At 49.2% G+C, this 21,981-nt stretch overlaps 2 protein-coding genes across 4 annotated transcripts; one reads left to right on the forward strand and one right to left on the reverse strand.

Moving 5' to 3' along the window:
• Positions 1–473: 473 nt before the first annotated feature.
• CCDC157 (coiled-coil domain containing 157) lies at positions 474–7,639 on the reverse strand. Of its 2 annotated transcripts, none has more exons than XM_085509526.1 (10): positions 7,081–7,639; positions 6,004–6,175; positions 4,499–5,153; positions 3,801–3,878; positions 3,080–3,270; positions 2,777–2,953; positions 2,222–2,390; positions 1,586–1,725; positions 1,085–1,146; positions 474–1,002 (listed from the first exon to the last, which is right to left on the reverse strand). In XM_085509526.1, exons 1-10 carry the CDS (start codon positions 7,326–7,328, stop codon positions 774–776), a joined length of 2,121 nt encoding a protein of 706 aa, XP_085365652.1. In that variant the 5' UTR covers positions 7,329–7,639; the 3' UTR covers positions 474–773. The 2 variants fall into 2 exon arrangements, with proteins under 2 accessions (XP_085365652.1, XP_085365651.1); XM_085509525.1 differs by having other exon boundaries at positions 4,499–5,156.
• Positions 7,640–7,734: 95 nt separating this feature from the next.
• Positions 7,735–20,528, forward strand: SF3A1 (splicing factor 3a subunit 1). Of its 2 annotated transcripts, XM_015878396.3 has the most exons (16): positions 7,735–7,865; positions 9,669–9,781; positions 11,059–11,263; positions 12,098–12,355; positions 12,780–12,854; positions 13,239–13,389; positions 13,839–14,032; positions 14,679–14,796; positions 14,913–15,098; positions 15,456–15,577; positions 15,739–15,981; positions 16,687–16,897; positions 17,680–17,834; positions 18,492–18,593; positions 18,811–18,882; positions 19,774–20,528. In XM_015878396.3, exons 1-16 carry the CDS (start codon positions 7,800–7,802, stop codon positions 19,873–19,875), a joined length of 2,373 nt encoding a protein of 790 aa, XP_015733882.1. In that variant the 5' UTR covers positions 7,735–7,799; the 3' UTR covers positions 19,876–20,528. The 2 variants fall into 2 exon arrangements, 1 of the variants encoding a protein (XP_015733882.1); XR_014931972.1 differs by lacking the exon at positions 16,687–16,897.
• Positions 20,529–21,981: the final 1,453 nt, after the last annotated feature.

Consider the following 21,981-nt stretch of genomic DNA (forward strand, 5'->3'; position numbering starts at 1 on the left):
GCAAGAGCACTCTCTAGGCTGCAGCTCATGCTGGCAAGTTAAGCCTGTGAGTTCTCTTCAAAGCAGCGTAGCTGCCTCCTGGGAACAGTTCCCTGGCTTGAGCTGAGCCAGGCTGTGCTTAGGCATTGTGTGGGTGCTTCTGAGTTGGTCAGGATCAGAGCTGAGCCAAGGATTGCTGCAGCAGCTGAGCTGTGGGCAGTGAACTCCAGTACCCAGGAATGCCGCCAGCCCTGCTCTGCTCATTATTCAGAGCCATCTCTGCGTGCTGAAAATTTCCCCCCAGGCCTCCTTGCCTGAATGCTGGTCCCCTCACTGCCAGCAGTGTTTGTACCTGGCCCACTCCAGTCACCATTGCTATACAGTGGCTTCTGGGGCTGCTGTGCTGTGGGAGACAGGAAGGGTCCACGCCAGCCCAACTCATGCACTCCACTGCCTTGTGCTTCACAACATTGCTCAACAGAGGGCCAGCAGGGGAAGCTGAGCAGACAGGTTTATTGCAGCCACCATCCTGTAGCAAACAAGGTGTAGCAACAGCTGCTGGCTGGCAGCCTCAGCTTTCTTTCAGCCTCCCAGCTGCTGCAGAACCACTGCCCACAAGTGTTACACCCACTCAGCAACACCATTCCTCGGGTGTGGAACAACAGGAAGGCAGACCGAGTTTCCCAAGGGAACATACCTTCATGTTTGCAACAGGTAACGAGGTCCTGCAGGGAAAAGGGAGTAGCTGCATGCTGCTCATTAATGCTTCACCTCTGTCTCAGTCTCCAGAGCATCTATTTGCGGTGCGAGAAGTGATGTGCTCTGGGTGCACTGCTGCTCCCTCTGGGCTTGTGGGGAGCCAGCACCAGTCCCTCCGCTGGCAGCGTGATGCAGGCTCTGGCCTCACGTGCAGGTTCTGTTGGGAGCAGCTTATGTTGCTGGCTGCCCACAGGTCGCTGCCGGGCCTTGCTGGTGGCTCTGTACAATCCTTTGCCATCTCCGCTGCCTTGGCTGCTCGGAGGACTGTGGAGGGGAGAAGTGGAAGAGGTTGAAGGGGAGTAAGAGGTGGAAGCCCCCCAGTGCTGTCCTCTCTGCTCCCACTCACCCTGCAGCCTCCCCTTCACGCTGACTGCTGAGCTGAGTCCACTGCTGGGTCTGTGGGATGTGCTGGGGAAAAGAGAGGAGGTGAAACTCCTGTGTTTGGCTCCATGATTGCTTATCTTGGCTTCTGCTGTGGGTGGATTTCACTGCTGAGCAGGTAGTGATGAAACGGAAGCACAAAAGCTATGGGGCTGTTGTAAGGAAGCTGGGAACCAGCCCCAGGCACCTCAGCAAAGCAGCCTACTGCTGCTGGTTCAACCAGACCGACCTCTGGTGGGACACCACAGAACCATGGAGCTGGGCTTTGTCCTGCTCAGCCCCATGAGGAGCAGATTGGGAGCCCCAGGTAATGCTGCACAAGGAGCACCACAGCCTTCCACTCCTGGGAACCTTTTCTCTTTTACCTCCTGTAAGGGTACGGCCACGGAACTGATCCCCAGGGGTTGTGGGACAGGGTTTGCAGGACCCTGTTTGTGTACCCCGTCCTGCCAGCCCCTCAGCTCACCTGCAGCACGCCCTGCTGAGCAGCTGCCTTCACTTTGGCCAGCGCAGCCCTGAGCCGCATGTTCTCCTGCTCCAGCACACCAATCCTGATGTGGTTGGCCTGCAGCTGCTTCTCCATGTCCTCAGTGACGTTTCCAGTGCCTGCAGATGAAACATGGTGCTTTGTGTCAAGCCTGAGCTCAACACACTACCCAAACCTGCACAGAGGTGCTGGCAGCAGAGCCTGTCCCTGCACTCTGGGACCACTTGATCTTCTGTCCTCCCTCTCAAGCAAGGCGGTAACTGCTGGAAATGAACCTTCCTGAACTGGAGAACAACAGGAAGTGGCACCTGGGACCCCAATCTGTCATTTGAAACAGCAAGGACAAATGCAGCCGTGTCCAAGCCCTTGCCCTGCTTTTGTGCCAGATGTGGGACACACAGCACCCACATAAAGAATCAGGTTAAGATGGTAGCGGCTTAGTGCCTCACAGGGACTGAGCCCTTCCTGGCTGCAACTGACTCACGTCAGGAGGACAGACTGTTACACAAGTGACACCAATGTGCCCAGGGCTGACAGGATTTCATGTGAGCTCCAGGAGACCCCAGGCCTGCTGCAGCAAAAGCATGCACTGCTGCCTGTTGCCCCGTCCCTTACTCTCAAACTGCGTCTCAACGGGGATGTGCAGCTCAGGGAAGAACACCAGGAGTTTCTCTCGCTCCTTCAGCTCCTTTGCCTGCTCCTCCAGCCCAGAAACATTCTCCCGTAGCTCAGAGATGGACTGCTCCAGTCTCAGCTTCTCCTGCTGCAACGTGTCCAGCAGCTCCTGTGGGGCCAGAGCAGATGGGTGAGTTTTGGAAGCACCTTCCCAAACTTCATTACTGTACAGTCTAGGGAAGGCCCATTGGACTACCCAGGGAAAGGTTCCTGTCCTTATGGGATAAGGATATCCCCAAACAGAGGGACAGCATAGTCTTGGCTGTAATGGTCTCTGTGTCTGAAGCACAGACTGCTTCAAGCAGCCATGAAATGAGTCTGAGAGAGAAGGGTCACTACGTGGAAGTAGCCACATGGCAATGTCAAACTAGCTGACAGAGCCACTGTCCTGGGAGAACTGCCCACAGGTGTGGGATGGGGCAGAGGTGGCACCTGGGAGCCCAGTGGCACAGCTGTGTTCTGTCCTGGTTGTTTCCCCTGACAAAGTCTGGGTACCTGCTGCACCCGTAGCTGGTGCATGCTCTGCTCCTTCTGCTTCTGGCTCTCCTGCAGCTGCTCTGCCATCCTGGCTCTCTCCTCCTCAGCCTCCCCCAAGCTAGCTTGCAGCTCCTCACGCTGCTGGTCCAGGCTGTCCAGCTGCTGCAGCAGGGTGCTCTGCTTGGCCTGCAGGGACTGTGCAGAGAGGCGAGCTTTCCAGAGGCTGCTGCTGTCCTGATGCCAGGGCCATGGAGAAGCAGCACCCATGGTAGTGAGGGGCTGTGGTCAAAACTGGACAGCTCCAAAGAGCTCTGTTCATACCTTCTCATGCCTCAGTGTGCTCTCCACTTTGGCCTTCTCCTTCTCCAGCTGGGTGGTGACTGCGCTCAGCTCCTGTTCCAGGCTGTCCCGCTGGCTGATGAGCAGCTGTACCTCCTCCTCCAGCTCCAGCACCCGGCTCCTGGCCACCATCGCAGTCTTCAAGTCCTCCAGCAAAGTTTGCTTGGTTGCCTCTGGGGAGGCACAGCAACTGTGGCACAGGCTTGGCAGGAGAGGGGGAAGCTCCCAGGCCAGGAGGTGTCTTTAGCGGCCCTACAGCCTCTGCAAGTGCTGGCAGCAGGCATTGGTGTCCCAGGGAACCCCAAATCTCAGCCAGCACCAGTACCAACCCACCCTGGTGCTGGATGATGTTTGGGCACTGCAATCATAGTCTCATAGTCTCGTGCGGGTTGGAAGGGACCTTAGAGATCATCGAGTCCAACCCCCTGGAATTTGAGCCTCCTGTGTAGCAGAGCGGCACTTCTACCACTTGCGCCACAGGGGGGATTCCAACCCAGGGCCTCCGGTGTTGCAACGCGGCATTCCTACCACTTGCGACACCGGGGCACACGATGAGGAGGTTATGTCATCCTTCCATTCCCACTAGGTCTATCCCCAACAGATTCTGGGAAAGCCAGGAGTTACATGGGTGAAAAACATATGCAAGATCAGAGGCAAACTCAGGGAGAGATGTGCCAACTGGATGAGCCCCCCAGGTCCTTACCCAGTTCCTGCACAGCAGCCTGCTTTGTGCCCACTGCTTCCTTTAGGGCAGAGATTTGCTCTTCCAGTAGAGCAGCTCCTAAATCAAAGCAAAATATTACTAAACATTAAACAGTTCCTCAAAGAAACTAAAACAAAGAGGCAGCAACTGACTGTGCCAAAGCATTTTTCAGCCAGTAATTGTCCCATGCTGTGATTCAGCAGAGGAGCGAGAGGATGAGGACAAGCAGCTCCCACTGCTGGGAGTAAGCCTCATAGCAGGGAACAGCTGTCAGCATGTGAGATGCTGCAGAGATGGGACACAGAGAGCATGCAGAGCCTGCAGTGGTGGAAAATGAGATGATGGGAATAGAGAAGCAGCAGAAGAATCTGGGAGATAATGAGGGCATCAGGAAAGGCAGTGATGCCAGTGCAGCGGCCTTCATCTACTCCAGGAGCTGCTGTCAATACACGGGTAAAAGGCAGGTATGGCCAAGTAAACCCATTGCATGGCTTGTCCTCTTGTCTCAGCCATGTAAGACATCAGAAAACTACATAATGACCCTACAGGGAGTGTTTGCTCACCACTGATGCAGGACCTACCAAAACTTGTGGCCAAAGCCCTGCTCATGGTGGTGGTGGAACCAAGATTTGACTACAGGCTGCCTCCTTCTGCAAATACTCCAAACCTGGAAGGGGGTGCAGGGGACAGCACTGTACCTCTCCGTAGGTCATCCTTGTCCTGCTCTAGCCTGGCTACAGCCTCCAAACGCTCTTTGTTCTTTGCTTCCAGGCTCTGCTCAGCCTCTTTCCTCTGCTGTGCTTGGGTCTCCTTCTCCACCTGAAGCAGCCGAGCAAAGTCCTCCACCTGTTTCTGCAGCTCATCCTTCTCCTTCTTTGACTCTGCCAGCTCAGACTTCAGAGGGTTGACCTGCTCCAGCAGCGTGTGGAGGTGTGTGCTGATGTGTGAGAGGTCTTTGCTTTGCTCTGAGATCCAATAGCTCACATCAGTTGCAGAGAGGGTCCTTCTCCCCTCAGTGCCCTCCAGGGCACTGCTCAGAGCCGAGGGGATGTTCTGGCTCTGGCAGATGCTGATGATGGCTTTGCTGACCTCTTGAAGGCCAGCCTGGGCGCTAGCACAGCTGTCACAGGGTGCTGGAGGCTCTGCTGTCTGCGTGGAGATGCTGCGACTGCGCTCAACAGGGCTGCAGGCAGAGCTGGGCTGGGAGCTGCCTGCGGTGTTGCTGACAACCTGCCACAGGGAGCTGGGCTGGGCAGCACCTGAGGGTGTGCTTGGCTCTGAAGAAGATTCCTTTGCAGTTCTCTCAGCCTCAGGGGTGGATTGTAGTGCAGCAATATCCTTCCTGCAAGTCTTCTTCTGATGAAAAGAGCACAGGACACAAAGAGCCCAGGCTGAACTTCATCATCAGCAAACAATTCAGGAGAGCTGAATGCAGAGGTATGAAGGATGGGGACAGGACATCAGTGCAGCCAAGAAGCTACAAGGTCAGAGCGTGTACTTTCAGAGCTTGCTGGAGGACAGAGCTACCAAGCGCTCAGGGTTCACTGTTTATTGTGTTACAGTGAAAGCAGGTGGCCTGTAAGCAAAATTATGTTTACACACAGCATGGGTTACCATTGGTTCTGCCTGACACCAGGGAACTGAATTTCTCAAGCTCTCAGGTAGCTTTTTGGTCACTGCCTGTCTAGCAGAGCTGTGGTTTCACAGTTTCTGCAGCAGAACCTCCTCCCTGGCTCTTGTTTTTGTTATTTTCCTTGTCACACCTCACTGTATCGTCTGCTGGTTATGTGAAATGAATTATTCTGACACTATGCCATGAGAGGCATCATTCTGAAAATAAAACATAGGGGAGAGGCATAGTATTTTTACCACAAATCATTTCACTGATGTAGGCCAGCTCAGCCCCATACAGTGTGGGTCAGCAGAGCTACAGAGGTGGCAAGTTGGCAAGAAGGGAATATTTTTCCAAGCAATAAGAACAGCCAGGCTCCCCAGTCCCAAAATCCTGGTGGAGGCCTGGAGGTCACAGTCAGGGAATGCATCTGGAGCAGCCACATGTACTATGGCATCCTGGAGAAAGACTGTGACATCAGCTCCATGCCATGGGCATGGCTGGCATATCTTTCAAACTGTGTAGGCATTGAGGCCTTGCCATGAGCCCTGTGCTTGGCTCCAAGTACCCACACACCCTTGTATGGCCCACCTCAGTCTGAAGCTGCTGGTAGCAGGCCCCCAGTCGCAGCATGCTGTGCCAGTACCTCCTCACCGTCAGCCCTGCCGACATGCATGGTCCCACTGCCTCCGCTGGGGGCACAGTTCGCTCACTGAGCAGGTTTTCTGCATAGCCTGTGAAGCTCTGAAGCAGCAGCAGCAGCCTTTGTGGAAATGAAACACAGCTTAGAGCAATATAATATTTGTAACGGGAAGAGGGCCCTTGGCGTTTAACAGAGCAGTGAGCCTGAAAAACCAGCACAGCAGCAAAGGAGGCTGGATAACAGTGTGCGTGTAACCTTCCTCAGGCCTGGAACAAGACTGGGAAGGATTACATCCCCCTGCAGCACCAGGATATAGCTCCAAGGGACTGCAGTTAGACTCTCTGTAAAGATTTGGGGCACTCACTGCTGTTATTGAACCGTCATTGTTAGGACCAGGTATCCAAAGACAGATCTGAGGGCACGACTCATCTTTAAAATTGAGATGTTTTCATAGAATCATAGAAAAGCTTGAGTTGGAAGGGACCCCCACAGTCAGTAAAAGCTGGTGGACAAAAGAACTGAGCACAGCCCCGACAAAAAGGACCTGGGGGTACTGGTGGATGGCAGCAGGACATGAGCCAGCACTGTGCCCTCACAGCCTTGAAAAGCCAACTGTAACCTCGGCTGCATCCAAAGCAGTGCAGCCAGCAGGGTGATGGAGGGGATTTGCCCCTCTGCTTTGTGAGACCTCACCTGGAGTGTTGCATCCAGATGGGGAGTGCTCAGTGCAGGAGAGACACAGAGCTGTTGGAGCATAGCCAGAGGAGGGTCAGAAAAAGGGACTGAGACACTCGAGACCAGGCTGGACAGGGCTCTGAGCACCCTGATGTAGCTGTGGGTGTCTCTGTTCGCTGTGGGGGAGTTGGACCAGATGGCCTATCAATGATTTTGTGATTCTTTGACCTCAAAGACCACCCAGTTCCAACCCGCTGCCCAAAGCACTTGGCAGCATCACACATCTTCTCTCCGTGGGGAAGGAGCTGCTGTGCCCCTGCTGCTCTTTGCAGGGTGCTGTGCCCGCTCACCTGTCTATCACCAGCTCCAGCAGCACCACATGCGCATGCTGGCTGAACTCAGGATCCCCCTCGGCGTGACTGTACCGCTCCAGCAGCGCCAGCAGGTCCAGCTCACAGGACACTTTGTTGGGGAACTTCCAGGATGGGAATCGTGCAGGGCCGGTGCGGGAGGTGACGTCGGCGATGGCTCCTTGCAGGTCCCTCAGGTCGGCCTGCAGGCTCGCCATGCAGCCGGGGTGGCCCAGGAGGTGAGCCATGGGTGGACAGACAGACGGACAGATGGATGGACCAGCGCTGGGAACGGATGGTGGGTGACACCAAAGGGCTGCCAGCAGGATGGAGGGGACAGGCGCTGCGTCCCCAAGGCTGTATGATTTGGGGTGAGGGGTGTCTAGGCAGCGGCCTGCAGGGAGCTGCGGGAGGCGAACAGCAGCGCTGTGTGCGCTGAGGGCGCTGGGACGCCGGGACGGTCCCACCGGCTGCAGGTGATGCTGGAGGCGGCCGCCTGGGACTAGGCCGCGGCGCCGCACCCGCTGCCATGGCAACGCCCCGCCCGCACGAGCGGAACCACCCTCTGCGCATGCGCTCCTCCCCTCTGCGCCTCCTTCCTGTCGCGACGTTGAGCGTCACTTCCGGCGCGCATGCGCAGTTCGAGGTGCCTGTCCGCCATTTTGTCAGCGTCTCGGCGCCTTCTTTGCGGCCTTGTCTGAGCGGTCTGTTGTATCGCCATGCCGGCTGGGCCTGTGCAGGCCGGGCCTCCGGCGCAGCCAGCGCCGCCTGCAGAGAGCAAACCGGTAGGAACCGCGGCATGGAGGCTTCGGGCCTGTGGGCGGGATTTAGCGAGGGCTGCATGGCCGATACGGGGCTGGGTGACCGGCCACCCCGGGGTTTAATGCCTGTGACGGGGTGCGGCCCCATGTGAATGTACCGTCGCGTTGTTATGGTGGAGTTAACGAGGGAGCGCAGCGTTGTGGTCGTTTAAAAGCAGCGCTTAATGGTGGTGTTACACCGCCCTTCCATCTGCTGCTTGGAGGAAGTGGGGGTGAATGCTCCAAGGGGTTGTTGTGTCTTTCTTTTAACGTCTTTTATAGATCTTTAAGGTTGGGAAAAGCCGCAAAGATCCCCATGTCCGACCCCAGCCGGCCTCCACCGTGCACACTGCCCACGTCCCTTAGTGCCACAGCTCCATCATCCTGGGGCACCTCCAGGGATGCTGACCCCCCCCTTTGCTCTCTGTGCAGCCTTTGGCACTGCATCACCGCTTTGTGGAGAACAACTATTTCCAAATCTCCAATGTTTTGGGTGTTTTTGTTTTGTCTGGCAGGCTTTTAGTTACCATCAAGATGTCCCCTGTATCTGTGCTGTGAGGGAAGGGAGGCACCGTCAGCATCCTACAGAGAACTGCAGCTGGCTGTGCTGGGAGGCAGAGCTGCCCTTGGGGTGATTGCTGGGGCTGTGGTGCAGGTCCTCCCACAACCACAGGGAGGAAAACACTCAGCTGAGCTCTTCTCAGCTCTAAAAAAAGCTTTAAAGCCCTAGTAGGATGGGATGCTATGTGTTATTTACTGTTGGCTTGATCGTTTAGATTCCCATTTCTGGTAGCCCTGCAGACCGTTAGGAATCATAGAATCATTAAGTTTAGAAGAGAGCTCTAAGATCATGTAGTCCAGCTGTCACCCCATCCCCTCTATACCCACTGACCACTTCCCTCTGTGCCACATCCACATGTTTCTTGAAAGCTTCCATGGTCAGTGACTCCAGCACTTCGTGGGCAGCCTGTGCCAGTGCAGCACTGCTCCTTCCGAAAAGAAATATCTATGAATATCCAACCTGCAATGCTTGTAACTTCCAGAGCTGTCCAGCAATACTGAATTCTTCCTGGGTGTGGTGTTATAGGCATGCTTTGCTACATCTTGGCTCAACATCTATAAACTTCCACTGGGTTGAGGCTGAAAGAGCAGAAACACTGGGAAGAGTTGTTTGGTTCCCATGGGATGGCCTTCCTGCTTGTCTCACTCGCAGCAGCCCCCGCAGCAGGTGCCCTTGGCAGGCTGACAAACACCATCTCCTCGCCTGGGAAGCTGCTGAGTGCTGCTGCTTTGCAGGACTACAGGTTCAGATTGTTAAACTATATCTTCGTGCCACGAAAATGTCATGGTCTGAGGAGAACAGGCAGTTCTGTCTGCTGCAGGAGTTGCTGTTTGAAATGCTTAATTCTTCCAGAGCACTCCTTCAGCATGGTATTTCAGAACAGCTTTTTAAGGTACCATAGGACTGTTACTCAAGGTACAGAAACTGAAAGAGAAAGGGAAGTGAATTTTACAACTCAACTCACTAAAAATAAACACAATCAAAGTTTGGACACTACCAGGCTGTGTTTGCACACTCTGATGCTGATGTATGATGTGATATTCGAGATCATTTGTAGCTCCTTTGCTTGTTACCATGTTAGATTTAGGCTGTTTGAATTTACTATCTTGACTAGTGGCAAATACTGCAGAGTGAAATGTGTCTTCCAGAGATGGTGGTTCAGGAATGTTTTTGCTACTTAGGAGGTAGCAATACATAAGACTGTAAGAAAAATGTTTTTCTTGCAGCCAGAAGAGGAGCCAAAAGAGGAAGCAGCACCAGCCAAACCTGTGGTGGGAATTATTTATCCTCCTCCCGAGGTCAGGAATATTGTTGACAAGACTGCCAGCTTCGTAGCCAGGTAAACAGCAGTGGTGTTGTCTTGTCTTTCATGGGAATTTTCTGCCTCTCACCTTCCAGTGCTACTGTCTGTGTGTCTCCAGAAGCTGAAACAAATCACAGTCCCACAGCGTTCCCTGGAGGTTTCTAAGGATTGAATTTTTATCAGTGAGATTGTAGAATAGAGGCAGCAATTGTCTCCTTGGAGATTTAATATGTGCTTTGCTAGAAAAGCTGTGGTAGTAAATAAATTCTTTTTAAAATGACCTGGAGGGCAAACAAAATTGCAGGTGGAAAGGAAGCCTTGTTTGTTACTAGCACTTATTGAATGACTAAGCCAACAGGAGTCATTCATTTATTTTTACTCTACTTTACATTGTGTGGGCAATTACCTCTCCTTTAGGGTACACTAGGTTCCTTGTTGGACCCTGAGGCTCAGTCCCATCCCTGTTCACCTACAACTTCATGAAGTGTGCCAGCACCTGGGGCACTCTGACTCAGCTGTCTCTTCCCTTCTATAGCCAAGGGGATAGAAGTGCATGTTCCCAGGGAGAGGTCTGGGGTAGGTGAACTGCCCATGATGTGCATGGCATATTTATCCTAGTTTAGTGCAGCAGGTTGATTATCACAAGTATAGATGTCACAGTTAGGGGAGAAGCCTGGAAGTTTAATACATCTTTATTCATTTGGGCTTTTTCCTCCTGTTACCAACATGAAAACATAAACTGCTGGTGTTAGCCAGGCCATCTTAAAATGCTGAAGTATTTCTGTCTGTCTTAATGCTATGTGGGGTATCTAGGGACTGGATCTTGGTCTTCCTGGCAGAATACAAATAGCACAGGAGGTAAATACCTCAGCTAGCTATGTGAATTCTGCAGGGCATCCAGACAGGAATACCTACCTTTTCCTTAGGTGAACTTTCTTGAAATGAAACTAGTCTTAAAAACTTGGTGGTCTATTAAGAAACTCATAAATATCTTCTATTAAATCATGTAATCCATACACTGATGCTCGATTTGAATATAGCCAAGTGGAATGGGAAGTTTTTAACTGTCCTGAGAAATATTTGCTGTGAAATGCTAAAGGCTAAATTAGGATATGTACACATAACTGCTGTGTGTGTGACTGACTGCTATGTTGGGTGTGAGTTACATGGAGGCAGGGAGAGGTAAACTTCTTCCACACAGGACAGGAACTTATCCTGAGGGGTGAATGCATGGACACAGCTTGCTGTGAAAGAAACGGATGTTTATGCTTAAGTTGATACCCATTATCTAAACTTATTTTTCCACCCTGCAGAAATGGTCCAGAATTTGAAGCTCGAATTCGTCAGAATGAAATAAATAATCCTAAATTCAATTTCTTGAACCCCAATGATCCCTACCATGCATACTACCGACACAAAGTCAGTGAGTTCAAGGAGGGCAAAGCACAGGAGCCCTCAGCTGCTATTCCCAAGGTCATGCAACAGCAGCAAACTGCTCAGCAGCAGCTTCCACAGAAGGTAAGTGTTCCTTTGCACTTTGATTGCTTCTCACTCATTGTTTCTCACATTGTGATGCTAGGCAGAATGATGAAAGCAGAAAGACAGTGTGAGGGAAGGAGTTAATTGATAAATAGTTGCAATAGAGGACAACTCACAGGCATGAAATTTAGCATCTGGGACTTTCTTCTGATACAGGTGTGCATCCCCTGGTTGCTGGTAACTAAAACATTGTGTAGAAGATCAATAAATTGTATTATTTGGTGCATTTTAATTATACTTAGTTATTCATTGACTTGTTTGGTACTTAAGGCTTAGTGTTCATGTGGAGTGTATGAATTTAGGACTGCCATACACAATCCTTAAATATCCTTTGGGGTTCAGTTTGGGCACGTTGCATGCACTGTCTTAGAGATACACTTCTGTTTTGTTTTCTTCTTTTTTCCTGCCAGAAGGATCATCTCCTTGTGAAAATATGTACAAAATATTGCTTATCTTGCTTAGTTTTCTTCATAGATACTAAGTGGAAAAAGGGTACTGTCTGAGTCTTCTACATGCTTTGCTTGACCTTATGCTGTGTGATATTGACTGAAGGACTGATAATCACTGGAGGATTGTAGTGAAGTCCTGATAGCTTGCAGTGTCATTAGCTCTGGGAACAGTGTTTGTTTTAAAGTAGGCCCAACTACAGGGCTAAACTCAGCATTACTGCTTTTCTTCCAATCCTTACAATTGTCAGAGTATCTATACTAACGTTGTTTTCCTTCCACAGTTGAAGGGAAGATGAGCTCTCTTGACTATTCAGTACCAATTTCTTGCTTGCATTCACTGAGCAGTCTCTGTTCTGCTCTGTAGGTTCAGGCCCAGGTGATCCAGGAGACGGTTGTTCCAAAAGAGCCGCCTCCAGAGTTTGAGTTCATCGCAGATCCTCCCTCAATTTCTGCCTTTGATTTGGATGTGGTGAAGCTGACAGCGCAGTTCGTGGCTCGGAATGGGAGGCAGTTCCTGACTCAGCTGATGCAGAAGGAACAGAGGAACTACCAGTTTGACTTCCTTCGCCCGCAGCACAGTCTCTTTAACTACTTCACAAAGCTGGTTGAACAGTACACAAAGGTACTTGTGGCGTTGCAACTGTCAAGTTGATTTCCTCAGCAGCACTCTTGATGCCCTAAAAAACAGCTGGGCTAGAAATACATGCAGGCCTAGGAGTCCATCCTTAAGGGTGCCCTTTAAAAAGGGTGGGTCTCTTGCAACTTGCTGGCAATATGCAGCACTGAATGCTCTGTTACTTCAGAATATCAAACACTAAAGCAATATAAATACATTTTAAAAGTGGCATCTTTTTAAAGTACTGATTGTAGATAGAAAGGACAGGAGTGAGTAGTTTAACTGCAAGCGCAATGAGTGGCAAGACAGGAGAAATGGAATACAGCCCCAGGGGTCTTTACTATTGTTATCAGTGTGGAAAGAGAATAATTGCAGTTAAGGAGATTTTGGCAACAAGTAGTCACCAGCTGTCCTTTAAAATGTGTTTCAGATCTTGATCCCACCGAAAGGCTTACTCATCAAGCTCAAGAAGGAGGCTGAAAATCCCAAAGAAGTCTTAGATCAGGTATTTATATGAATAACTCAAAATTGCTGAAGCATTTCAGTTATGTGTTGAATTCTGTCTCTGCATACATCTAATTTGTTGTCTATGAATTCCTTGCTGTGAACCTTCAGCAGGGCCTAATGTGTCATATCTGGCTTGGTCTTGACTCGAGCTCCGCAGTTCCAGCTTCAGAAAGCCAATTTATGAGGCTGGCACAGTACCCTTTCAATGGGCAAACCTATGGCTTCTGTGTTATAGTATCTGTTTGCCCTACCCTGGCCTCCAAAGCGGTGCTTGTATGAATACCTTGAAGGGGTTTTTAGGATAAATTTTAGACACCGTAGAGCTTATTATTGTGTATTTTTGGTGTGACGTTTGGTGCTAGCTCTGAATCTGCTTGTACAGGTGTATTACAGAGTGGAGTGGGCAAAGTTCCAGGAGCGAGAGAGAAAGAAGGAAGAGGAAGAGAAGGAGAAGGAGCGTGTTGCTTATGCTCAGATTGATTGGCATGATTTTGTGGTTGTGGAAACAGTGGACTTTCAGCCCAACGAGCAAGGTACTGAAGACAGGCATTGTAACCTCTTGGAACTGTACTTCCTCTGAGCAGAGCATTGGTTTTAGGAAGACATGGGATTTTACAGCTGTGTAGCCTTCAAAATGGAAAGGATAGCTTCCTAATGATGGGATAGGGCTGAGTTTCTTCTGGAATCAAGTAGTATTCTGTGGCAGTGTCTGCTTTTCCATCTTGAAGCGGGACAGCAAAACTTGTCCCATATTCTGGTGGTGCTTTCACCTATAAATGTCTTCATCTCCAGCTGTTGTTATAGTGTTAGTCTGGACAGAGTTTAAAACAGAGTGACTATATGCCTCTAAAATGGCTAAAAAAAAAAAAAACCAACAACAAAACGAAACCAAAAACTGTTTCTCAAGAAATTGGTGCTTCTGTCTTCCCATTATGCAATCAAATGGGACCAAGAAACAAAAGCTGTGTTTTTTGCACTGTAGGGAATTTCCCACCTCCCACCACTCCAGAAGAGCTGGGAGCTCGAATCCTCATCCAGGAGCGCTATGAGAAGTTTGGGGAAAGTGAAGAGGTAGAGATGGAGGTGGAGTCAGATGAAGAAGATGAAAAACAAGAGAAAACAGATGAGCCTCCAACCCAGCTGGATCAAGACACGCAAGTGCAGGATATGGATGAGGTAGGTAGCCAACAGAATTGGCATTATTCTTGCCCTGTGAGATTTGTGTGGGGTTTATTACGTCTTCATTATAATACGTTGCTCAGTATATTGAGGGAATTGAGATTTCCTTCCGATTGAGTTTAAAAATGACCTGTTTCTGCTGAAATACTGGAATATGGTGTATTTAATATTCTCTGTGGCAATACAATTTACAAGAGAAATCTGGGAATTCAGTCACCCGGTGAATTGATGTGAGGTTATTTCTGTCATCCAGTCTTCTAAATTTTCTTACACACTAGGGTCTGGAATGTTGAAAAGATGTCTCATTTCAGACTCTTCCTTTTAACCACTGCATATAATCAGTTTTTCTGTTAGCAAGAAACAAGATCATTGAGACTAACTGTAAGCCCTGGCTTGCCATGCTGTGGTAATGTGGAAGCTGAGGCTTACTTACTTCCTTTTTTGGGTCTGCTTAATTTTTGAGTTTGTGATTACCAAAGGAACCACTGTAGTAGAGGTGTCAAGAGGCGAAATAGCTCAGTTACTCTGAAGCTGCATAATCAGTCCTTGTGGTTTTGCATAGGATTTTTTATGGTGCTCTCAAGTCTTTTATGGGGCTTTTTGACTACTGGAGCATGGTTATGATTTTCTTTCTTTAAATCAGGGTTCAGATGATGAAGATGAAAGTCAGAAAGTTCCTCCTCCTCCAGAAACTCCAATGCCACCACCTCTTCCTCCCACACCAGATCAGGTCATTGTGCGGAAAGATTACGATCCCAAAGGTAAATCAAGCTGGCAAAGATCAGCTGTATTTCTTAACGAATGATCACAAAGGCGTTTGTTTCTAGGCTGCATTTTCTGGTGGTGTGCTTTTAACAGTGTGGTTTTGTTTTTCCAGCTTCAAAACCGTTACCGCCTGCCCCAGCTCCAGATGAGTATCTTGTTTCCCCCATCACTGGGGAGAAAATCCCTGCCAGTAAAATGCAAGAGCACATGCGAATTGGTCTGCTGGATCCTCGGTGGCTGGAGCAGCGCGATCGGTCTATCCGTGAAAAACAGAGTGACGACGAGGTCTATGCCCCAGGTCAGCTTGTGCATCATTGACAAGGCTTGCGAGTTCCCCATCCTAAATTCCTTCTGTGAACATTTTAGTGTGTCTCCTCTCCCCCGAGTTCCTGCTGATAGGGACTGTTTTAAATGTAGCTTTCTGTCTTATGTCCTTAGTGTTCTGATTATCCTGATACTTTTGTTGCTAGTACATCAAAGCCTTTCTGCAAAGATAAGAGCAGAGCATTAGCTGCTGCTGGCCAGTCGTCAGTTGCAGTCCCTTTCTGAAAAGAGGAGCTCTAGGCCATTAGGTAGCAAATAGTTTTAAAGATCATATAGTCAAGGATCAAGTCTCTTTTTATCACTTAGAGGAAGAATTTCTTCTTGCTTGCAGGTTTGGATATTGAAAGCAGCTTGAAGCAGCTGGCAGAGCGCCGTACCGATATCTTTGGTGTGGAAGAAACTGCCATTGGTAAGAAGATTGGTGAAGAGGAAATTCAGAAACCAGAGGAAAAGGTAGAGTGGAAACTGCTTTAATAGGTTCTTGTAGTATTACGAATGCTCAGGATTCTTTTAGACCTTACTACTGTTGTAAAACTGTTGTGCTGATCTCTCTGTAGTTCTCATTATAGTCTGCCCAGGCTGGGATTGCTCTGATGTTTTTTTTATCCTGACAGGTGACCTGGGATGGCCACTCAGGCAGCATGGCCCGCACACAACAGGCTGCTCAAGCCAATATTACTCTTCAAGAGCAAATTGAAGCTATCCATAAGGCCAAGGGACTGGTGCCAGAAGATGACAGCAAGGAGAAGATTGGTCCCAGCAAACCCAATGAAATGCCCCAGCCACCCCCTCCTTCATCGGCATCGAATCCTCCTCCGAGTGCTCAGCCTATCACTTCTGTGCCTCGTCCACCCACAGTAAGTGCTGGGGCTTCCATAAGTAAAGCAGCTGTGGGCATGGATAATTGGAAGGAAGTCCTGACAAAGCTCCACAGTTACAGCAGTGTACTGGCTAGAAACAGATGTTGGGAGAAGTTAGTATTCCAAACTGCTCTTAAGCCTTCGTAGGATCCTTATTAAACTTGCAGTTAAAAACTGAAAATAAGGTCTAGGTGGAGTTATTAATCCTTAGCTGTATCAAGAAGACTCAATGGGTTGCACAGGGGAAGAGCCTGGGTGGTGATGCCTTGGGAGAGGGAAGTATGGCTAACAAATGAATGGATTGGGACCTTTTCTTTTTTAAAACATTTAAAAAAAATAAAGAGATGAGGCAGAAAAACTAAGAAGTGGCAGATAAGAAATGTTCACTGATGACTCACTGCCCGTGTTCTCCTGGAGTAAGGGCTTTGCTGCAACTCTTTCTCTAAGATCGCTGCATGTCTCACAGTCCCTGCAGCTGAGAGGAGGAAGAATTGCTTGATGTGTTAATGAGGTTCTGTGCCTGTTTGCAGGAGGCTCAGGCTGGCCATACGGTGGGCTTGTTAAGGCTCCCAGCAGGCCTTTGCCTGGTAGAAATCCTCACTGTGTTGCCCTGGTGATTTTAATTTAATCAGAACTGTGGGCAGCACTGGGATGCTCATTCCTGCGTGCAATTGCTAAGATAAAATGACCTTCTCTCTGCAGATGCCTCCTCCTGTTCGTGCTGCTGTTGTTTCTGCTGTTCCTGTCATGCCTCGTCCCCCGATGACCTCCGTGGTCCGTTTGCCTCCAGGGTCTGTCATAGCCACCCCCATGCCACCAATAATCCACACCCCACGGATCAATGTTGTCCCCATGCCGCCGTCTGCTCCTCCCATCATGAGCCCTCGCCCACCTCCCATGATAGTACCAACGGGTCAGTGACTTCAGCTCTTTCCAGTTAATTGTCAGTTGATTCCTGTCTGGCGTGGGCTTGAGGCTTGATTCCTTTTTCCCTTTGTGTCTGTAATAGTGGTGTATAATTGGCACTGCAAACCATAAATATAATCTTTTAAGGTTTTTTTTTAATGTTTAGTGTGACTTACCTTATAGCATGACTTCTGGGATTGTCATCTGCTCGAGTGTGGGAGTTCAGTCTTGTTGGTGGGATGCTTTATCTTGGTGTCCCTGGGAGTCTGATTGGGTGAACACTACAAATCCCTGCAGCTTTCCAAGAGGAACCAGAGTAAAGTGGATCTGCCAACACCTCACTGAGTGTTACAGTTTGTTAGGGAAGTTACTGCTGCCAGAGGAAAAGCTGTTATCTGGCTCTGGCTCTGTTCTTTGTAGTGGCTGCATAGCATTGTGGTGGTTTTAAGTTAAGCACAACATAAAAACACTTCTGTCTTGGTTTTTTTTTTCCCTTTTCCTTTTTATTTAAATTGAGGTGCTGGCTGCTAAATTCAGAGCGTTTTCTTTTCTGCAAGATCTGCAGGAAGCTCCCATTCTGCTTGTTGTTTTTTTTCCTGGACTCTCTCCCCTTGTGGAAGATCTTATGTTTGAAGTTCGCATGGTACTGCAGGCTATATTAACTTCTTGCATGAATGGCAACATTTATTTTCAGTCTTTGTTAGTCTGCTAAAAGAGTTCGTGTAAGGGAGTATCTGCTGTATGCTCAGTGGATGACTGTGTGTTGTGCTTTCCCTCATCCCATTCCAGCATTTGTTCCAGCACCTCCCGTGGCTCCAGTTCCTTCCCCAGCGCCAATGCCTCCTGTTCACCCACCACCACCTATGGAGGATGAGCCAGTTTCAAAGAAACTGAAGAGCGAGGACAGCTTGATTCCAGAGGAGGAGTTTCTGCGCAGGAACAAGGTATGTGTGCGAGTGAACTCTCTGCTTGTTGAGAAGTGGAGTCCTGGCCCTGCTGAGCTGTTCAGCCTCCTGTGCTCAGAGGGGTTGTAAAGTCCATTGAGAACACAGAGGGGAGCTGATGTATTTCAAAAGAAAGTGACTTGCTGAGATGGCTCCTTCCTACTGTCATACCTGAACTGCCCTATATTTTACTACAAGGAGCGATGTAGTGCTGCACACAGATGGTGCTGTTCTGTAATTAACAGCAGTGAGAAGTAGGGTTATAGTAATGTAAAGAAGAGATAATGCTGATAAGCTTTTAAGTAGAAGACTGTTAAGCTGGAGGTGCAAGGAGATTTAATATATCAATGTCAACATGGTAGTATGGCAATGTAATATCTTCCGTAACATGAATGAAATGTTAGACTGAATTCCTTTCTGAGTAACAGCATCATGTTGGGTTGGGTCTTAAGCCCTTTAAGAAGGGAGCACTGTTCTCCTGTGCATTTGTTTGCATTATGAAGCCATCTCTTTAGTACCACCGTGTTCACTGCAAAATACTCTGACTTTCAAGATATGTGATTAATATTGGGAAGGTCTGTAAATACTTTGTCTGCTGCTCTTATCGCAGTCCTGAGACTCCTTGCCTGTGAAAGACCTTATCTTTGTTTCCCGTAGGGCCCAGTCACAGTCAAAGTCCAGGTCCCCAACATGCAGGACAAGACCGAATGGAAGCTGAATGGCCAAGTGCTGGTGTTCACCCTACCGCTGTCAGACCAGGTATGTAGCTTATTAACCCGGTCTTTACCCCTTGCTGTGTTCTTACGGAGTGTTTCCACATTGAGAACAGGGGTTGACCTGCATTACAGGAGCTGTAAAATTCTGCATTTTTGCCACGCCGTGGCTTCTTGCCAGGCAGGGTTGTGTGGTGGAGGTCTTCATGTTGGCCACCTGTATAGGGGGAAAAAGTCTGAACAAGGCTTTTGTTTCTTCCTAGGTGTCCGTTATAAAGGTTAAGATCCACGAGGCCACAGGGATGCCAGCTGGGAAACAGAAGCTGCAGTATGAGGTGGGTAACAAGCCCTTCAACGTTGCTTGTATTTCAGTGCTTTTTCACAATAAAATGGACTTTCTTCAAGAAAGTGTTATACCACTAAGACACAGAAAAGAGCAGAGGGAATGGATGTTTTCGCCTGTGCAGCACACTTGGTTACATCGCTGTGCATTGTTGATGCAGGACATGCTTCTAATAGTGGCATCAGTGCATCTTCACTTTGTCACTGTTGAGGATGAGGCCTCAAGGCTTGATGGTATGCTCTGAAATTCAGCCTGTTTTGTGGAAGGACTTCTTGGTTGGAGGTTCTTTTTGTTTTGAAATGCAGCAGCTTACCTTTGTCATTCTGTGGTGAGCTCAAGAGGTGAGCAAGAGTACATTGAAACCCTGGGAACTCTGAAGCAGTGGAGGAAGGAAACTTCTCGAGTCTGGAGCTTTTAGAAAAGCACTGCTCCTTATTAGTAACTTGTTTTCAGTCATGCATGTGCACAGCTCAACCTGCTGCCTAAGCAGTGAACTTTGAGCTCTTACCTCCTTTGGAATCAGGCTATGGGCAGATAATGTTAACCCTTAGCAAGAAGTAAAGCTTAACTAATTTTGTAAAGAACGAAAAAGGGGAGGAGGGGACCTGAGTAGCTTCATTCGTGACTGATTCTGTCTGTCTGTTTGTAGACAGCAATTGTATATCATCTGTTTATGCTCTTCTGTAATTCTCAGCATACCCACCTCTTCCAGTGCCAATTTTGAGACACTGGGGTCTCTCCAGGCTTTTTCAAAGCCTAAAGCACTTTTGTCATCACCTTGTTTTGAGAGCAGTGTCAGGAAGGCTTTGTCTATGTGTGGCTTTGTGGGAGTGGACCATGAAGGTTTGTACCCTGACTGCCTTTATTTTTGTCTTCCCCACAGGGCATCTTCATCAAGGATTCAAACTCCCTGGCTTATTACAACATGACAAGTGGCTCTCTGATTCACCTGGCACTCAAAGAAAGAGGAGGCAGAAAGAAATAGGAGCTCTGGAATCCAGAGATGTAACAGGGCTGCTTTGCCACTTGTGTAACCCCAGCCATTCAAATCCTCCAGCCTTTTAGGGGCCGCTGTGACAAGCTGTCGACTGCCTACCAGCTCTAGATTAGAAAGGGAGACAATGAACCCATACCTGGGTGGCTGATAAGAGGGGGAAGCTGGTAGAGCCCTGAAAGCTGTGTACATGTAGTGAGCTAGTGTGTAGCTGCAGCAGTCTGTCAGTGATCTTTGCTTAGCTAGAATGATGGTGTCCAGGTTTGCTGTCTCTACAGTGAATTTCCTAATGAAGCAACATTGAGGTCATGCCCAGCTTAGTCTAGATCCATCTTTATTCGAGGGATTTTCTGACCAAGAACATCATCTGTCTGACTACAGTATTTGCTGCTTCACTTAACCTCTTTTTTTTTCCCCCTAATTGAAAATTTACTTCTTGATACACTTACTAAGCCCTTTGTTCTTTCTGTCTCATATCTAGGAGCCTCTTGCACTGACCTTGACTTGGAGTTTTATCCTCTCAGTATGAGTGTGCGTGGCTGTCAGTTGTGATAAAGGAGATCTGGGGCTGCATGCTAAGCAGCTTCATTCTCGTTCTGTACAGCCTGTGATTTGTTTTAATAAACGTGCATCTCAGTGCAGGATCCTGTTTGTGGCAGCTCTCATTCTTTGGGATTTAGGCTCTTTGGATGGATTTCGTTCACTCTGGTCTTAAATATGTTATGGAGAAATGCTGGCTTTCATAATCAAAGTGTTTGCTCTGGGAAATGCTTGTATTTCATACAATAGGCTGCAAGGAAAGGATTTAGTTAATTTCCTTACTGCCACAGTTATTCCTGAGCATAACACAGCTGTGTGTGCTAATGTCTGTGTCCATGTATGGGTGTAGAGAGAAGGTTTTGAGCCTAAGCCTCATCAGTGAGAACCCTCTTGGAAATGGTCTTATCCTCCCTGTCCTGCAGTTAACATCTCTTGGTCCTGGGGAGCCTATAGGTCCAGAAAATAGATCAGATCTGTGCTGCACTTCGATATGCACGTAGCACAAACAGCGAGGTGGCATTAAGCTGTGCAGGTCAAGGAAGGCTGGTTGTCTGTTGCTGCCCCAGCAGCGCTGTGATTTGGGCACCCTCTGCTCTTTTGGGACAACCCAAAGCTATGGGTTGTTTGTTGGGTTTTATTCATGGGGTGGAGATGGAGGGGATGGGAGGGTTGTTCTCTATTGGCGGTGCTCAGGCATTACAGGAACATCCTGTTTACCTAACTGTGCATAGGGGAGAGAGAAAGAGACGAAGCAGGAGGGAAGAGACAACACTGCACCCTGCATCCAGGCAGCTGAGGAAGCACAATGCTGTCAGAGCTGCCTGGCCTGAGCCCAGCACAGGTGGTTGTGGTTCTGCTCCCAGCTGACAGCTGCCCTGTGTCCACACTAACACAGCCTGCTCCTCTCCAGCGCTGCAGGATGCTGAATTACCACTGCTGGATGTGCTCCTGGCCTGCAGGAAGGCATGCTGTAAGTACTTTCCTTTTGCACTTCAAAGCTTGACAACAGTTGGGTAAGGTCCTTAAGAGAAAAGGAAACAGGGTGATGCAGCTTGGAGTCATTGCAGTGCAGGGGGAGGTTTACTGAAAGCAGCGTGCACACAGCCAGCCAGCGAGTGGCGTTTCCCAGAGCTGATAGAAACTGCAAAGAAAGCTGTGAAATGGAGAAGTCTCATTTCTGCATCCTGTGCAGGACCTGAGCATCACGGGATTGCATTTAAGGTCACCCAGCTCTTCTCTCTTTGCCGTTGTGCAAGAACCTGCTCCTCCCGTGCGGTGCTTTCCTCGATGGCTGTGCTGTGTGCTGATGACATTCCCAGCCTCCAGCAGTGCCAAGCCCCGTTTATGAGCCTGGCAGGGCTGTGCTCAGGCAGGAAAACCCGCCGCAGGCTTCAGTGCTGCTGGAGAGCTGGAAATAGCTCACGTGGAGCCCTGCCAGCAGGCAGCCAATCTACATAGCGCAGATAAACGTTGTAGCAGACTGTCCGTGTGTATCTTTGCCTACAAAACAACTGCTATCACAGACCGCCACTTCGGGGGGAAGGACCTGCAGCACAG

Source organism: Coturnix japonica, chromosome 9, assembly GCF_054131305.1.
Source record: "Coturnix japonica strain WE chromosome 9, WE-NBRP24, whole genome shotgun sequence".
NCBI classification, from domain to species: domain Eukaryota; kingdom Metazoa; phylum Chordata; class Aves; order Galliformes; family Phasianidae; genus Coturnix; species Coturnix japonica.